This window comes from Scylla paramamosain, chromosome 21 (assembly GCF_035594125.1).
Source record: "Scylla paramamosain isolate STU-SP2022 chromosome 21, ASM3559412v1, whole genome shotgun sequence".
NCBI lineage: Eukaryota > Metazoa > Arthropoda > Malacostraca > Decapoda > Portunidae > Scylla > Scylla paramamosain.
In genome coordinates, this window is record NC_087171.1 from 14,793,501 (window position 1) to 14,810,766 (window position 17,266).

The window sequence follows — 17,266 nt, forward strand, 5'->3', positions numbered from 1 at the left end:
CTATCAATGAAAAAAACAACATCCACTAGAATCCAGTTAATCATGTGGATGGCCTTCGAAAATAGTTCTTTTAATGGTTAAAAGTGTTACGAAATGCGGCCCCTTACAAAGCCCTGGGAGTTTTATAACTTGTGTGTCTGCGACCCATCTACCTCATCCCAAGCTTTTCCAAGATATTCATAGTCTATGTAAAATGGTTTAAAATACTCTTAGCACCATTGATGTCCTCTGTGAAGTCCGGAAATTCGTTTATACTCAACGTGAAAAGTGCAACATGTTTGTGATCACGAAATTTCTGCTTCTTCCATATTCTTTTGCTTTCCCCTTGACATCCTGTACTCCTATGCCAGTCCTCTTCCAGGTTTTCCCTCCGTTTCCATCTTTTCTCTTCTTTCATCCATGTTGTGTTGACCATTTTCCTTACGATCCTCTTCACCTACCTATCTTCTAGTTAATTGCTTCAGGAAGTTGAAATTTCCTTTTAGAATTCTTTAGGTTTCCACCCCATTTCTTATTTTTTACTGCCGTGCTGCTATGGGTCCCTAGGCAATGTATAGTTTCCAACTATGTTCTGCATTTTTTTTTTCATGTTTCTTCTGAATTATGTTCGCAAGCCAGCAACATAATTTGGGCACTTTTCCAACAAGTTCCGTGTTCCCGCACTACCGTTGTGATAAACACTTCAAACACTTTATTGTAACCATGGAAATACAAAAGTATTTAAATCCAGAGCATATCAGCCAACAAAAAAAAAAATATATATATATATATATATATATATATATATATATATATATATATATATATATATATATATATATATATATATATATATATATATATATATATATATATATATATATATATATATAATAACGATGAATGTGAGAGACAATGAGGACTTGAGGGAGTTGCTGTTCGCCGACGACCTAGTCATCATTGCGGATACGGAGGAAGAGTTACAGGAGAAATATTTGTTATGGAAAGGCAACCTGCAGAGAAAAGGAATGAAAGTGAGCACACAAAAGACAGAGGTAATGGTAAGCAACAGAGAAAGTTATGAGGAAATAAATGGCATAAGACTGAAGCAGACAAGAGAATTCAAATACCTAGGATCAGTAATTGCAGAAGAAGAAAGAACAGAAAAAGCAGTTAGACAAAGAGTAAAAGCTGTATTGGAAAAATGGAGAGAAGTGAGTGGAGTAACCTTAGATAAGAAAATACCATTGAAGCTGAGAATGAAGATATACAGAAGTGTGTTAAGACCAGTACTTCTGTATGGTGCAGAGACATGGTCTTTAAGGAAGAAAGAGGAAGGTATTCTGGAGAGAACGGAGATGAGGATGGTGAGATCGATGGCTGGCATTTCACTGTTAGAAAGGAGACAAAGTGAAGATATAAACAGAATGTGTGGAATATGTAATATCAAGGAGAAGGCAAGAGAAGCACGACTAAGATATTTTGGACACGTGATAAGGAGAGAAGAGGATGAAGCATTGAGGAAGGCAATGGTGGTGGAGGTTAGGGGGAGAAGGAGGATTGGGAGACAGAGGATAAGATGGAGAGACGTAATAAGGAGTGATATGAACAAGCTGGGAGTGCAAGAAGATGATGCAATGGATAGAAACAGATGGAGAAGAATAACTCGAGCGGCTGACCCTGCAATACAGTGGGATTAAGGTCGTATGAAGAATATATATATATATATATATATATATATATATATATATATATATATATATATATATATATATATATATATATATATATATATATATATATATATATATATATATATATATATATATGTGTGTGTGTGTGTGTGTGTGTGTGTGTGTGTGTGTGTGTGTGTGTGTAGTAAAATATAAAATTACATCCCAGCTCTACATGCACATTTTTACATTCAGTAATACAAACTAAATAGTTTTTTTTTTTATGTAGGAAGGACACTGGCCAAGGGCAACAAAAATCCAATAAAAAAAAAATGCCCACTGAAATGCCAGTCCCACAAAAGGGTCAAAGCAGTGGTCAAGAATTGATGAATAAGTGTCTTGAAACCTCCCTCTTGAAGGAATTCAAGTCATAGGCAGGGAGTTCCAGAGTTTACCAGAGAAAGGGATGAATGATTGAGAATACTGGTTAACTCTTGCGTTAGAGAGGTGGACAGAATAGGGGTGAGAGAAAGAAGAAAGTCTTGTGCAGCGAGGCCGCGGAAGGAGGGGAGGCATGCAGTTAGCAAGATCAGAAGAGCAGTTAGCATGAAAATAGCGGTAGAAGACAGCTAGATATGCAACATTGCGACAGTGAGAGAGAGGCTGAAGACAGATTAAATTAAAAGAATGATATACACAGGACTGGATTATAGTTCACACTGGTGATAAGAACATGGAAATAACGAGAGGCATTAAACAAGGATTAAACAAGGATACACTGCCTCAATACGCCTGTTCAAATCAGTGATTTATAAGATAACAGAAAAGCTGGAGGAGGATGGGCAAGGATATCAAGATGTCTTTAAAATAGGGGTATTATTATTATTTTTATTTTATTTATTTTTTTTTTTGCAGATGATGGCCTGATCCTGACCGGAACAAAAGAAGAAACAGTAAAGGTGATAAAAAGATTATAGAAGATATGACAAGAAGCAGGTCTACATATCAATAAAAAAAATATTGATACACAATAAAAAAGAAAATTTCAAAACTGGCGGGCACGCCGGCGCGGCGGCGGCCTTCGCGCCGCCTGGCGGACGAGGAGGGCGCGGGGCGCGGGGCGCGGGCGGAGAGGCAGCGATGTAAACAAGACACTGAGGATGGATATTAGTAGTGATATTGCAAAGCTTAAAGTGTCGGATGATCTCTTCAAAGGTGTGAGGTTTCATATCACAGGAAATGTATCCCAGGAGGTGAGTGTTCAGGTTAATCTAATCGTATTATATGACTCGTATCATTAATATTGTCGAAATATGAACGGTATGGTGCAATCCAGCGAGCTGTGTTTGGGTACTTGACTGTATTTTTGTTATTGGAATCACCCTTGTTACTTCTGCATGATACCGTGGCAATCATTCCTTCGATTCCTTAGTGGCTTGAGTGTGTTTCCTGGCCTGTGTGGTGTGTTGGAAGGCACCGGAGTGAATGGTGTAATCGGTGCAGTGTCACGAGCACCAACACTACTCTGTCCTCTCCAACCGTGCGCTTAATCTCAGATGTTTTGACGTCTTTCAGTGACATCTTTTGACAGGCTGGGTTTTTTCGGGTGGTTTCATGATACTAGTGATAGTCTGATAAGTACGTTGTACTATGAAAATTAATGGACTTAGTGATTGTTTTATTGTTGTAATTGTTATAGCTGCTTGTACTTCTGTTTTGTTTTTTATACCTAATATTGTTGTTGTTGTTGTTATCATTGTTAAATTTGTGCACGTACACACTTTACTAGAAACAGAAATGATTTAAAACTAAACACACCACAAGAATGTATCAAAACACTATGCATTGCTTTTTATCGTTGCTTATGTTTTAAAGATTCTCTTTTGCAGGTATTGAAACTTTTGACAGATGGAGGAGCTAAGCAGGATGCCCACATCACAGACTATATGACCCATCTTATCACAGGAGAAGATCCAAATGAAAATGATATTGGAGAAGTAAAGGATATCTATGAAAAACCAGTGGTGAATGAGAGATGGGTTATTCTCTCAGTTAAATGTGGAAAACAGCTGCCGTATCCTTTTGGATTTTTTATCTTAGAATTTTCTCCACCTAGTTGTGATGTTAGCAGATATATTACCTGTGTTTTCTTTAATATTTTGTTGCAGACTGCATTTTCTGTTAAATGTATAATATGATTATTCACCCAAAAAAATTTTTGAAGCACGTCTATGAGTTTCCTTAATTAAACTATACAGCTGGAATGGGTTCTCGCCCGACACAACACAGATCTTCTCAGGAGTTACAGCATGTGTGTCTCAACTTCCGTATGCAGACACCCTGTCTGTGTGGGGCATGATAACATACCACGGAGGACAGTTTTCTCTTCAGCTGAATAAGTCCTGTACACATCTCATTGTGGGTAAACCTGATGGGGTAAGTATCCACAAAGACAAAGAAATAGAGCCAGTTTCTTACCCCTGACCTTCATGAATAATGAAAATATGTACATAGCATGGTAATGGCAGGACAGTTAAGGCCGACTGAAATCTCTTCAGGCATTGGTGATCATCATCAAGGTGTCGGGCTCATGTTTCCATGAGTGACTTGATGGGGGCTTAATCCCTGGTAAAAGCCTTCCTCCCATACACTATCAGAGATCACTTTATTCATACAATAGCAACGAACAATAGTTGCTGTAGGCTACTTCCACCTTATCAGTTACTCTTACCCTGAGCTGATTTTGAAATATATCAGTATGAAAAAAATATCATTATATCAGTTCTTTAGAAAATTGGAAACAAGCATAAATTATTTATATAAACTTACTCATGTAACTGTCAACATGTGGTACTGGAGAACTGGCGTGTGTCAGAAATCATATGGATAAGGTTATGTAAGTATCAGATGTTTGTTTGCATATTTTTCAGAAGGGTTAATGCTCTGATATTGTTTTTTGTAATAGAAAACAGGAAAAAAAAATTTATTCACCAACCTCCAGCCAAGAAACTCCATGTCTGCCTCAGGAATAATGACCAGTAACCTTGATCACCTTGCCACTTCGTGCTTTGGACATTCCCAGACAGACTGAAACACCAGGCACCCTTGAGCCTTGTATGACAGCCATAGCAAAACCCCTTCCAACACACTGACACTAGTATACCAAACTTGGATACCAAGGTCCACAAATTGCCACAAAAGCAGGGAGCCAACACCAACAAACACAGCCATGACAACCATGCAATTGTATGATGACCAGCTGCCCTGCCCACTGCTAATCTTGCCTCCTCCTTATGTTTTCCACTGTTGCCAACTCTCAAATACATGCAACCACTTGTGCCTTAATTAATCCAAACTCTAGGGAAGTGGCAAGAGTTGAAGAGGCAGGATCACCTTAACCTGTGACATCTATTGTAATTATGCTTAGCCATTTTGGTATTAATAATTCTAAATCTTTTATAAAGCGAATAAGCTGTCATTGCATTTTATGTAATTACTTTCAACAGTCAAAATACAAGTGTGCACTAGAGAACGAGGAGGACATCACCATTGTGACTCCTGATTGGTATTGTAATTATGCTTAGCCATTTTGGTATTAATAATTCTAAATCTTTTATAAAGCGAATAAGCTGTCATTGCATTTTATGTAATTACTTTCAACAGTCAAAATACAAGTGTGCACTAGAGAACGAGGAGGACATCACCATTGTGACTCCTGATTGGGTGCCAGATTGTGTTGAGGAAGGAAGCAGAATTGATGAAACTGAGTATCATCCTCGTCTTTTAAAACTGCCAAAATCACTAGCCAGCCAAGTACCACAACCACAGTCAAGACCAGCCAGAGAACAAAAGAAGAGACAGACCAGAAAGGAAGAGCAGAAAAAAGAAGAGGAAAATCAGAAGATTGAGCAAGCAAAGGCAAAGGAAGCCCTTAGGAAGAAGGAGGCAGAGAAGAAGTCATTATTTGATGCTATTGAATTTAGTGATGAGGAAGAAGACAGTAAGAAAGGCATCTCCTTGCTTGACCAGCTGAAGAGCTCGCAAACCTGGAGGCAGCCGAGCACTAAACCCACGATGACCACTCGGATGTCTGCTGCTGCTGCTACTGCCACCACTACTGTTACTCAGGATAAGCCCAAAACTCCACTAACAGCTCCCATTTCAGCTAAGGTTGTGACATCACCACTACCTCCATCATCATTACCTCCAGTTACACCTCAGCCAACTACTGCCCCCAAAGAACCAATCCAGACAAGTGAAGGCCTGGCAGCTCAAAATTCAAGTCAGATTACTGGTCATCCGAGCACCCAGCCATCTACATCAGGCTCATCTCAGTCCCCTCCAAGCAGCAAGACCTTGACTGACTTACCACAGCTTCCCCAAACCACAAGTTCAGTGGTTGGTCCAAAGATCCCTGAGACATCTGCTACCATGCCAGTTACAGCTCATGCCCAGCTTATTGGTCAGCATTCTGTAACAAATTTGCCAGTTTCTACACAACCTGATGTCCCTCCAGTAATGATGCCTCAAGGTTAGAGAATTTTCATCAAATGCATTTTCAAGCTTAGTACAATAGGGGAAAAGAATGGAGTATTATAGAGACAGATAATGGTTCACCTTGATAGATTTTGTCTTCCAAAAAATACTTGATACAGGAAGAAGTAGAGATGGTTTTATTGTTAGTATTCCCTCATGTTGTCATTGAATTCCATAGAACAAGAATCAAAACAATGATGGATAAAAGAATTAAATTATCATTGTTGATATCCAATACTGGAATTGAGTAGTCATATTGAAAGCTTTGAAAAGCAATACCTTGTTCTAATTTATACTTTTTTGCTCTTTGCAGGTGTTGCCTCAAGACCTGTAGGACCTGCCCCCCCACATCTTGTTCCTCCAAACACTGTTCGTCCTAATCTACAGGTTGCATCCCGGGCACCCCTTCCAAATCCTGTGAGAGCACCTTTAAACCCGTCTCGAACGACTCCTCCCACTCCCAACCGCAGTACTCCCCCCAACACATCACGTGCCACACCTCCCATTTCCAGAGCCACTACTCCCATCACCACCCAGGCAGCCTCTGTTGTGGCTTCCCGGGGAACACCTGGAACACCTACTACACCTTCTAGGGCAACGCCTCCAGCAAATCCCCGTGCAACTCCACCAATTTCTGCTCGAACCACCCCACCTGCCACATGTCGAGCCACCCCTCCCACCAGGATAACTCCTCCAGTCACTACTCGCCCAGGAGTCCCAGGTGTGGTTGGACCTGGACCCCGAGTGCCCACCATGCCCCTTACCATGACAGGCCCCACTGTGCGCTCACCAGGAGCAGTGTCACAGGTGGCACCAGGAGCAGTGCCCTCACCCAGTATGCCTAGCACTATGCCAAACCAGCAAGTTCACTCAGTAAGATATTTGGTCATTGTTCTGAGTATTCTAATGAACTTTCTATGTTGTAGACTAGTGGTCTTGCAGAAAGATGTAGCCAAAACATTGGCCTATCTTCCTCTCTGTATTAATGTACACATCCATACACACATCTAAACTAACTTCCATAAGCACAGTTTGAATCAGTCAAGCAGTTAATCAGTGACACTGATCCCCTTCATGGACAATGCATGGTATATAAGGAGATAAGATTTTGTTACTCTCTTGTAATGTTTCTGCTTCATCTTAATTTGCACTGTTTGTTTCACCAGGTTGCCATACCAGGTGCAGTTGTGCGCCTTCCTCAAGGAGTAACACCACAGCAGTTGCAGATGATGACTCCAAATGATCGTCAAACATTCCTTCAAAAGCTTCACCAAAAGCAGCAACAGGAACAACAAGCAAGAGGAAAACCTAGATTAGGAAAGCCTCCTGGTCCTCAGGTGAGGCATTATAATTGTTGGTAGCCATATGGTGTGCTGCATCAAAAGTGTAAGAGCCAATTTAGGTTCTGGTGATTCAGGAGAGGATACTTAGACTAGAAATCCCTCTCTCTCTCTCTCTCTCTCTCTCGTCTCTCTCCTCTCTCTCTCTCTCGCCTCTCTCTCTCTCTCTCTCTCTCTCTCTCTCCTCTCTCTCTCTCTCTCTCTCCTCTCTCTCTCTCTCTCCTCTCCTCTCTCTCTCTCTCTCTCTCTCTCTCTCTCTCTCTCTCTCTCTCCTCTCTCTCTCTCTCTCTCTCTCTCTCTCCTCTCTCTCTCTCTCTCTCTCTCTCTCTCTCTCTCTCTCTCTCTCTCTCTCTCTCTCTCTCTCTCTCCACAAAAGGAGTGACACTGGTATTCTGAGGAAAAGTAATTTGACAAGATTTATATAAGCAAGGATTACCTCCCTAAACAAAATTTACATATTACATTTTGTTTTTCCAGTACAAACAAGGTATTCGCTATGCACCTGCAGGCCCCAACATGCACACTCCAGGAACCCCACCTGCACCCCGGTACTGCAGTTTCCACATGGCCAAGTGGAACCCCAGCTACTCCTGGCCTCAGACCCACCATGACTTCTGTAGCCCCTGGTGCTGTTGGTGTTAACTACCCAGCCAACCAGATGCGGGCCCAAGGTCCTGGTGCACCTCAGGTTGCTTCGCCCAGCACTCCAGGTGAAGGTGTACGACCTGGTTGGCCTGGTCAAGGCCAGCCTCAGTACCAGGGACAGCATCCTCCTGGCACACGGCTGGTTGTAGGGCAGCCAGGGTGGCAGGCACAGCAGCAGCAGCAGCAGCCACAGCAGCAGCAGCCACAGCAGCAGCCTCCTCCTCAACAAGCAGGGATGAGGCCTCAAGCTCCACCTGCTCCTAATCAGCAGCAAAGTCCTCATGGTTTACTTCCTCAACACATGCAGCAGCTTCAGTTACAAATACAGCAATTATGTCAGCACTTTCCCCATTTGACTCATCAAGATGCTTCTCAGCTCATCCAGAGGATTCCTGCCCATTTCAGGCACATTCAGCAGTTAGACAATGCCCAACGAAGTGAATACCTAACACGGCTAGATTCCAAAGAAAGGCAAGTGGTAACATACTTCATATTGAGAAAGCAGCACCAGCAGATAATTCAGCGGCAGCAAATTCTTCAGCAGCAACAACAGCAACAGCACCAGCAGCAACAACAACAGCAGCAGCAACAGCAGCAGCAACAACAGCAGCAGCAGCAGCAGCAGCAGCAACAGCAAGCAGAAGGTGGGCACTCCACAACAGTCACCTCATGCTTGGCAGCAACAGCCACAGCCTGGACAACCACCTGGTCAGCAACCAGCTGTGCAGGGACCTCAGTATCTACCCATGCCTTCCCATGGAAGACCAATCTCAGGTCGGCCAATGCCACAAGGGTACCCTGGATGTCAGCCTGCAGGGGTGGTGTCTCCTGGCCAAGGTTCGCCCCATATGGTGGCCAGTGGTCAATTAACGCCACAGCAACAGCTCACACCACATGTATCACCCCTTGCATCGCCACATGGCCATTCCCCCATCCAGCGTCCTGATGGTCCAATGATGACTCATGCTGTCCCCATTCAGGGCTCTCCTGTGCCTCCTAATTTGGTCAATCAACAAAATTTAGTGAATCCAAAGACAAAAACGGCATTAGCCATACACCTCACCAACCGACTGGCAGGTGGGGTTCACCAAGGAGCTGTTCCACCTCCAGCCCCTCAAACTCCCCAGGCCTCTCAGACTCCTATGGAAGTTCCTGCACATGTTGTACAAAAGCCTGGCATGCCACCACAAGAAGCTGTTCAAGGTAACATTGATGTATTCACATGTCATCATCATTTTGGTCGTTTGTCTGTCTATTTGTGTGCCAGGTTGACATTTTCCAGCAAAGTGGATCATTCACTCAACCAAACATTCACACTCACAAACATTCCCTCTTATCTTTGCTTCTAGGGATCATGCACACATTTATTGTTAAGGCTTTGAATTCGTGATCATGATAATTAATTCTAAACAGAATTACACTTGAAGACAGTCTTGTCCTAGTAAAACTCCCAGCTCTTGATGTATAGGTCACAGCAAACTAATCACCTTCTGTATAATTTACTTTCATAATACCTCTTGAACAACAATTTCATTTTTCCCCCTTTCAAGCCATTCATCTGTTATTATCCTTATGGAGTTTTCTTACCAAAGATCTCTCTCTCTCTCTCTCTCTCTCTCTCTCTCTCTCTCTCTCTCTCTCTCTCTCTCTCTCTCTCTCTCTCTCTCTCTCTCTCTCTCTCTCTCTCTCTCTCTCTCTCTCTCTCTCTCTCTCTCTCTCTCTCTCTCTCTCTCTCTCTCTCTCTCTCTCTCTCTCTCTCTCTAACACTGTCTCACTTTCCTTTTTTTAATGTATAATTTATTATTAGATCAGTAAGGTAATGAAGAATGCATGTTTAGAATTAAACTTTGGTTTGTAGTTTTCAGAATGGTCATTTATTATCAATTTTGTAGCCAGTTTTCTTTGTGATATTTTCTTTTAGGATGCTCCCTGCTTCTTGAGTATAAGCTCTGCCCAACTTTCTTGCACCAAAACCCTTTAATTATGTGACAAAATAGCAAGCCCTTTAGTCAATGTATGTAATGTGTCTTTTTCTAGTGCCAGGTGGTGAGGCAGTGTTGGTGTACCATCGTAGGGCTCTTGGGAACATCACTGGCACTGTCACCAACAACTTGGTGCGGCCATCTGTACCAGGCACACCTGCTGGCGTGGTGTCTGCCCATGGTTACCCTCGCCCACCACCACCCTCACATCCTGCTGCTCCTCCTCCTGTCATGGCTCCTGCTGCACCACACTATCCTCGGCCTCACCTTGTTGGACACGACACCAGCTTCATGTGTAAGTTATCTTGATGAGAATGCTTCTGGTCAAATAATGTTTTCCAGTGTTCTTGATATATCTGAAATACTAAAGCTGTACTTATAGTAATGATCTTGTTTCCTTAAATTCATAAAGTGCATAAATGACCACATTAATCTTAGATCACTGGAATCTGTGGTGCTGCTCTTAAGAAATCTTACTGTCAAGATGATGTTCATTATGTATTGCAAAGTATATTATCACAGCATTTGAGTTGTTGCTGTGTTTTGATAGGTGTTATTGAACTTGCAGTGCCTCGTGAGTTGTGCCTGGTGGGGTGTGTGTTTTACATAGCTGACTATCATGGGGAGGTGAATACAAAAACACTTCATATTTGGAAAAGACTTATTCACCAACATGGAGGGGAGGTAAGTCTGCCTTTGATATTATTTTAGAAGTTAATTTCTTTACATGAAATGCAAGCTGAAATTTACAATTAAATCATAACTTCTTAATAGATTCTCTTGACATTATTTTTTGAAGTGGGCAAATCTGTAAATCAGGCATGTGTTGACACTTAAGATAATCAGAAGTACACAGGAATGAGTGGAAATGATAGACAAGAAGCATCATTGGCCTTTGAACTAATTGATGAGCTAGAAAGGGATAGGTTAATTGATGTAAATACAATATTAACTTCTAAAATAGGTACAGGGTACAAGAAAGATTTAGGAGTTATAGTTAGCTCTGAAATCCATCAAGGAAAACAATGCATAGAGGTCAGAAATGGCAAATAGGGTATTGGGATTCATTTTTAGGAGTGTTAAAAGTAGAAGGCCAGAAGTAATATTAAAGTTATACTTGGTACTGGTCAGACCTCATCTAGACTATGCTGTGCATTTCTGGTCCCCACATTACTGGAAAGATATAGGTCTATTAGAATCAGTACAGAGGAGAATAACTAAAAGGATACGGGATGAGGAGTATTCCTTATGAGGCGAGGTTGAAGCTGTTAAATTTACACTATTTAGAGAGACGTAGGTTAAGAGGGGACCTGATAGAAGTCTTTAAGTAGTATAAGGGTTATAACAAGGGGGATGGAAGCAAAACTCTTAGGATCAGTAAACAGGGTAGAACACAAAATAATGGGTTCAAGCTTGAAAAATTTAGGTTTAGGAAAGAGGGAGAAATTGGCTCTCAAATAGAGTGGTAGATGAGTGGAACAGACTCAGTAATCATGTTGTTAGTGCTAGAACATTAGGGAGCTTTAAGAAAAAATTAGACAGGTTTATGGATGGGGATGATAGGTGGAAATAGGTAGGTATATTACATACAGGGACTGCCACGTGTAAGCCTGGTCACTTCTTGCAGCTTCCCTTATTTCTCATGTTCTTATGTTCTAATATGATGAATGGGAGAAGGGCTCTGACCAATACTAGTTGTAAGGTGGAAGTGGCTTATGGATGCATAAGAAAATAAAATGAAAAGAAGGGATGGAAGAGAAATGACGAGGGTTATTGAATTTGTTAGACATAATTATAGAAAGAAAGGAGTGGATTAAGTTCATGATTATTGCATCAATATGGAAAAATAATAAAAGTTGTTAGTAGTGTATAGTAAGTGTGATGTAGTGCAATTAGGAAAAGAAAAGGGAGTATGGAGATGGTGCAGTATGTCTCTCTCTCTCTCTCTCTCTCTCTCTCTCTCTCTCTCTCTCTCTCTCTCTCTCTCTCTCTCTCTCTCTCTCTCTCTCTCTCTCTCTCTCTCTCTCTCTCTCTCTCTCTCTCTCTCTCTCTCTCTCTCTCTCTCTCTCTCTCTCTCTCTCTCTCTCTCTCTCTCTCTCTCTCTCTCTCTCAGTATCTATTTCTAATTCTTTTTAGTTTTTCTCATAAGTCATTTTCTAATTTTGGCATTGTGTGTATGCCATTACCTTCATATTGAGGAATATTTTGATCCTTTTGCATGGGTATTGCTTCTTCCCTTCATAGGTGGTGTCTATCTATGACTCAGCCAGAGTCACTCATTTACTGTGCAAGCACCAAAAGTCACCAGTCTTTATGCAAGCTGTGAGAGAAAACAAGCGCTGCATAACAGTATTTTGGCTCAATGATGTACTCCTGAGAGGTAAAATGGCACCCCCTTGGCAAGCCATTCACCTTCCTACACCCTTTGCGTAAGTACTCGTATATGTTCACAGATGCTGAACTATCTGGTCTATTGGAGTGACAAATTTTTGATGTGTTAGTTTTTTTACTACAAGAAGGTTTGTTTCAGTTGTAGCCCATTGATGAAGATTATTAAATTTCATCCAAAGTTACACTTCAATGAATGAAATATTAAATGTATATATTTTTTTGTCAAGTATATGTACTTGCACAATAAACAAACATTGAATGGTATAGAAAATGCATCACAACAAAGTACTCAGCTGTGGCATTACATTATTGACTGTTTCAACTCATGAGCATAAAATATTTCTTCTACAGAAATGACAGCAAACCTTGTAAAGGCCTTCTTGTTAGTGTCAGTGGATTTGAGAATGAAGAAAGAGCCATCATTAAGGTGATGTTACAATTGGTTGGAGCAGATTACACTGGCTACTTCTCCAAACATCACAATCTTTTGGTGTGCAAGAAGTAAGTTTGAACATATTGTCTATCATTCACTGTCTGTATTTCTTTGATTGTCCTTTTATATATGTTAACCAGTGTTTCTGTGTGTCCAGTTACCTGTCATGCTAATAGGAGGTGGTTATACAAATGAGTGACAACAAATTTGAGGCAAACATTTCATCAGTTATTCCTGTTGTTATATAATGCAGAGACTGGATGATAATTACATAATCCTGCCACAGGTTGGAAGGAGCCAAAGTAAGTAAGGCCCGAGAGTGGAAGCGGCCAGTAGTGAATGGTGTTTGGTTGAGTGAAGTGCTGCTGGGGCAGAACACTCCTCCACTGGTGTATCATGGTACACGCTACCAGCACTACCTAGATGACCCTCTCAGGATTGATGCTTCTCTAGCATCTCATCTTTTCAGTAAGAACTTTATCCTTTGTCATGTCTTCTTATTTCAAAACTAGGAATAATTATTCAATATCATTATGTATTCCAATGAAAGACAATAATTTGGAAACACACTTATTTATTTTCTCGAGATGTGAACGGCTCAAGCAATGGAATAGTAACTACATCAAATTCATGAATAAAAGAAAGATTGTAATATTAATTATACATAAGTACTCAATTTTTTATCATCAAGGAATTAGATGCCTTTGTTTCTGATCAATAAAAATCAAAACTATTTATTTGTCATCCAAATTGAAAATCTAAACCTTAATCCTGTATGCACTTGTTCATTTCATGTAATTGCATCTTCGTACATAATTTTAAAGAAAAGTTGTAGATCATAATATCTGATTACTTCTTTCCTCAGATGCATGGAAATATCCAATCAGTGTCTCAAAAGAATCTGTGGAAAAGGCCAAGGCAATAAGAGAAGTGGCTTTGAAAAAGAGAAAAGCTGAAGTTGAAGGTAAGGAGTCTCTTAACTTTGTTCATACTAATTTGTACACAAAGCTTGATTTGGTCCAGATTTCACCCAATGTTTCATTTTAATATTGTACCTGGATGGTACTTGCTGTCACAGAATATTTAATAAGAATTATTATGAATATTCTCCAACCTAAGCATTTTGTTCTTCATAGAGAGTTTGCTAAATCCACTTACTGCCTTTTTAATATAAGAAAGAAAAAACAGTGAGACAGAGTGTTCCTGTGTTTACTTTTGATAGAAATGAAAGGGTAGGTGCTAGTTAACTGTCTCAATGGCAAGGTAGGCAAAATAGGGATAAGGGAATGCAAAAAATGTTTGCTGCCATGCTGCATAAAATAGATGTATTGTAAGTGGAGAACAGCTGTGAACGTTTTCGGTCCTTAGGGCTTTAAGGTATGATTCTCCAACATCAATTCCAATTAGCTGATTGGTTCAGATGTAGGGATGGGGGTGGGTCGGTTATGTTGCAACAGTGGTAAACCAATTAAATTTTATCCTGCTTCAAAGAAAAAAATTATGGACATATTGCTCAACTGATCCTTGCATTGTGTGATCCAGTGAAAATCAGTTTTCTCCATTAGAGATCTAAAGGCCAAAACTTGAGGTGATGCTTGTGAATTAACATGTATGTAATATATATGTATTATGTATGCAGATGCCTTATCTGTGCTTTCTGTTGTAAAAAGAACTGGCAGTTTGATACATGGATGGAATTATATAGATTTCTTTTTATGCATTTTACTGTTATTCATTTTTAAGTATTTCTTACACAGTGGAGGAATGCATGTCTGAATTTTGAGAGACTTAAAAGACAATACAGCCTGAACAGTTACCATTACATTTATAGATCATTTATTTAAATATATACTTCCAGGTGACCAGGAAAATAAACGTTCACGCTTGGAGCCTCCCCCAGTCCCTCATCTGAGTGCCACACCGACACCAGTGCCCCACCAACTAGCAGCACCAGGCCAGCTTCCCACTGCTGCAAATGGCCTTCCTCAGGCTCCCATTGCACCAGGTGGAGGAGTGCGGGGTAACCTCACTGTAATTAACAAAGAGCTGCCACCTGAGCAGTTCAGGCCTCGCATACTGCTGTCCTGTGTTAAGAACAAAGAGCTTGTTGAAAGAGTGAGTACAAAAAAATGTCTCTGATGGAATTGCATTCGTTATTATGAGCAAAGCGAAGTTTACTATGGAGGTTGTTTCCCAGCCCGGCCTGACCGTAACACTATTCAAACGCTAATGTCTCCTGAACTATGCAGCTGATTGTAACAAAATTAGCACCATATGATAGCACAACTCTATCAATGTTATATGGTATAGCTTTCATCTCTTCTGTTGGGTGAAGGCAATAGGTAACTTGCAAAAAAAAAATAGAAGGATGTCAAAAATGTGCTTTCTCAAAAACTACTCAACAAATTTTAATGAAACGTAAGAAGTTGTTATTATCTTAATAAAATTCCTTGTGTGAACTTTCAAGTAATGCTGCACATGTGCAAAGTCAAAATTCCAATTTTTTAATTAATTAACTGCAAGCTCAAATTTTGTTGTTAATAAAAGTAATACAAGGTATAACAAAAAAGCATGTCAAATATGCAACACTAATGCACAAGTGCAAAAATAGAGTATAAAACATTTTATAAAATGACTCAGTTTTCTGCAATTTTCACCAACTTCCTTTTGTCTCAACAAGAGTGAATACATACCACTGAACACAGAATGAAATTTCCTATCCAACGGTATATAACATAACCATTAGGCTTTCACAGAGGTTTGAGCTAGAGTGATTTGAATATTAGGCAAGTGCGCAATGTGTTGGGTGCTTCCACTGTTGCATTACTAACAGTTTCACTCATCAATTGCCTTCCAGGTGTTTTACTGGTATCTTTATATGAAATAAGGGCATGTAATTGAAGTGGTGGATGTGTGAACATTGATAAATAAAGGATGGGTTAGAGTGTAAGTTTTGGCACTTCATTGCTTTGAACATTATTTTGATTTCTCTTTTCAATTGATCTTGAAACTGGCTTGGTAATGTATTGTGGGCCAGTATTATCATATGAGTAATTTGTTGTAAATAAGATTGCCAGCTTGATATTTTAATTCCTATACTTCTATGTTGTATCTTTTCTAAGATCATTCCACCTTCAAATTGCAGAAAGTTTTAGAGTTGGGAGGTTACTTGGCACGGTCCAGTGTTGAGGCAACACACTTGGTGATGGGCACCACTATAGCATATCGCTCCATCAAGTTCATGTGTGCTGTATCATCATGCAACTTTATTTTATCCTTGCAGTGGATTATTGACTCTCATGCTGAAGCCAAATTTCTTGGTATGTATGATCAGTGGCTTTCTGGTCTAGGAAGTGCTGACATAGTTCTGAATAGTGAAATACTGGAAGAGAGGAAAAAAAGGTTAATTGGTGTTGATATCAATACATTAAGGTTCATGGAAATGTAATCAAGCTGTAGGAAAGGAGATATACATGTTGAACTACTGCTGAGCAAGTTTAGAAACAGAATTGAGAAAGTCTGAAACTATTGTCACGCCAACTGTTGTGTGTAGTTGTGAAGCAAAGATTTCAAGGGAAGGTCAAAGAAAAGGATTAATGTGCTGGACATGTGTTCTCAATTTCTCTTGAATGATCAAGATATCATAATGCACTTTGGTCTGTTTGAGTTATGCCCATTTCTGCTTTTTCACATTCATATGTTCTCAATCACAACACACCATTCATCATTTCTGAATTTTATATTTTTGTTTTGACAGATTCATGGTTTAAAGTTCTTTTGTTTTGAATGGAAAGAGAAGGAAGTTGTAAATATAGAATAAGTTACATGATATAGAAATTAATCAGGAAGTGAAATTGCATTTTCCCTTCCAGAGGAGGAGAAGTACTTCTTAGATATGCCAGAATTTGAAAAAGTTTTCCAGTTTAGCTTGAGGGAGACTCTGACTAAACCAAATCGGAGACAGCTTTTCAGTGTGAGTATCAAGTGAACAAAGGCAGTGATTAGCAAAATTAAAGAATTATAATTTGAATAATCTAGCTGAAGTTTAGGTACATGTAATTGAATATTCATATAAGCAGTGATGCCTCTTCATTGTGTGTTCATTGCATTGTGGTTCTCATGAAAAGAGGATTGACAGTCAGTCAGTTGAAGAGATCATCCCATAATAAAATTTATTTACAAATATCCTTTTAGTAATGATAGTTTTTTTTTTTTTTTTTTTTTTTTTTTTTAATAATTCTTTTCAGGGTAAAATATTCTACCTCACTCCATCAATTGTGCCTGGAC

At 39.9% G+C, this 17,266-nt stretch overlaps 2 protein-coding genes across 2 annotated transcripts in view; both read left to right on the forward strand.

Annotated features, from left to right (window-relative positions):
* LOC135111287 (uncharacterized) overlaps window positions 1-2,707 on the forward strand; it is a 262,066-nt gene extending 259,359 nt beyond the window's left edge. Inside the window, exon 13 of the mRNA XM_064024524.1 lies at window positions 2,568-2,707. The gene's annotated coding sequence lies outside the window, so the exon portion shown is untranslated. The remainder of the gene's footprint in view (window positions 1-2,567) is intronic.
* A 64-nt stretch (window positions 2,708-2,771) lies between these two features.
* Window positions 2,772-17,266, forward strand: part of LOC135111075 (PAX-interacting protein 1-like) — a 17,943-nt gene continuing 3,448 nt past the window's right edge. The window contains 19 exon segments of the mRNA XM_064024002.1: window positions 2,772-2,905; window positions 3,542-3,726; window positions 3,911-4,088; window positions 5,316-6,183; window positions 6,502-7,061; window positions 7,355-7,525; window positions 8,006-8,140; window positions 8,142-8,930; window positions 8,932-9,376; window positions 10,211-10,450; window positions 10,724-10,839; window positions 12,400-12,584; window positions 12,898-13,047; window positions 13,266-13,447; window positions 13,845-13,943; window positions 14,838-15,094; window positions 16,125-16,299; window positions 16,852-16,952; window positions 17,227-17,266. The exon segment at window positions 17,227-17,266 is cut by the window's right edge and continues 88 nt beyond it. Coding sequence (XP_063880072.1) covers window positions 2,813-2,905; window positions 3,542-3,726; window positions 3,911-4,088; window positions 5,316-6,183; window positions 6,502-7,061; window positions 7,355-7,525; window positions 8,006-8,140; window positions 8,142-8,930; window positions 8,932-9,376; window positions 10,211-10,450; window positions 10,724-10,839; window positions 12,400-12,584; window positions 12,898-13,047; window positions 13,266-13,447; window positions 13,845-13,943; window positions 14,838-15,094; window positions 16,125-16,299; window positions 16,852-16,952; window positions 17,227-17,266 — 4,969 coding nt within the window. The 5' untranslated portion in view covers window positions 2,772-2,812.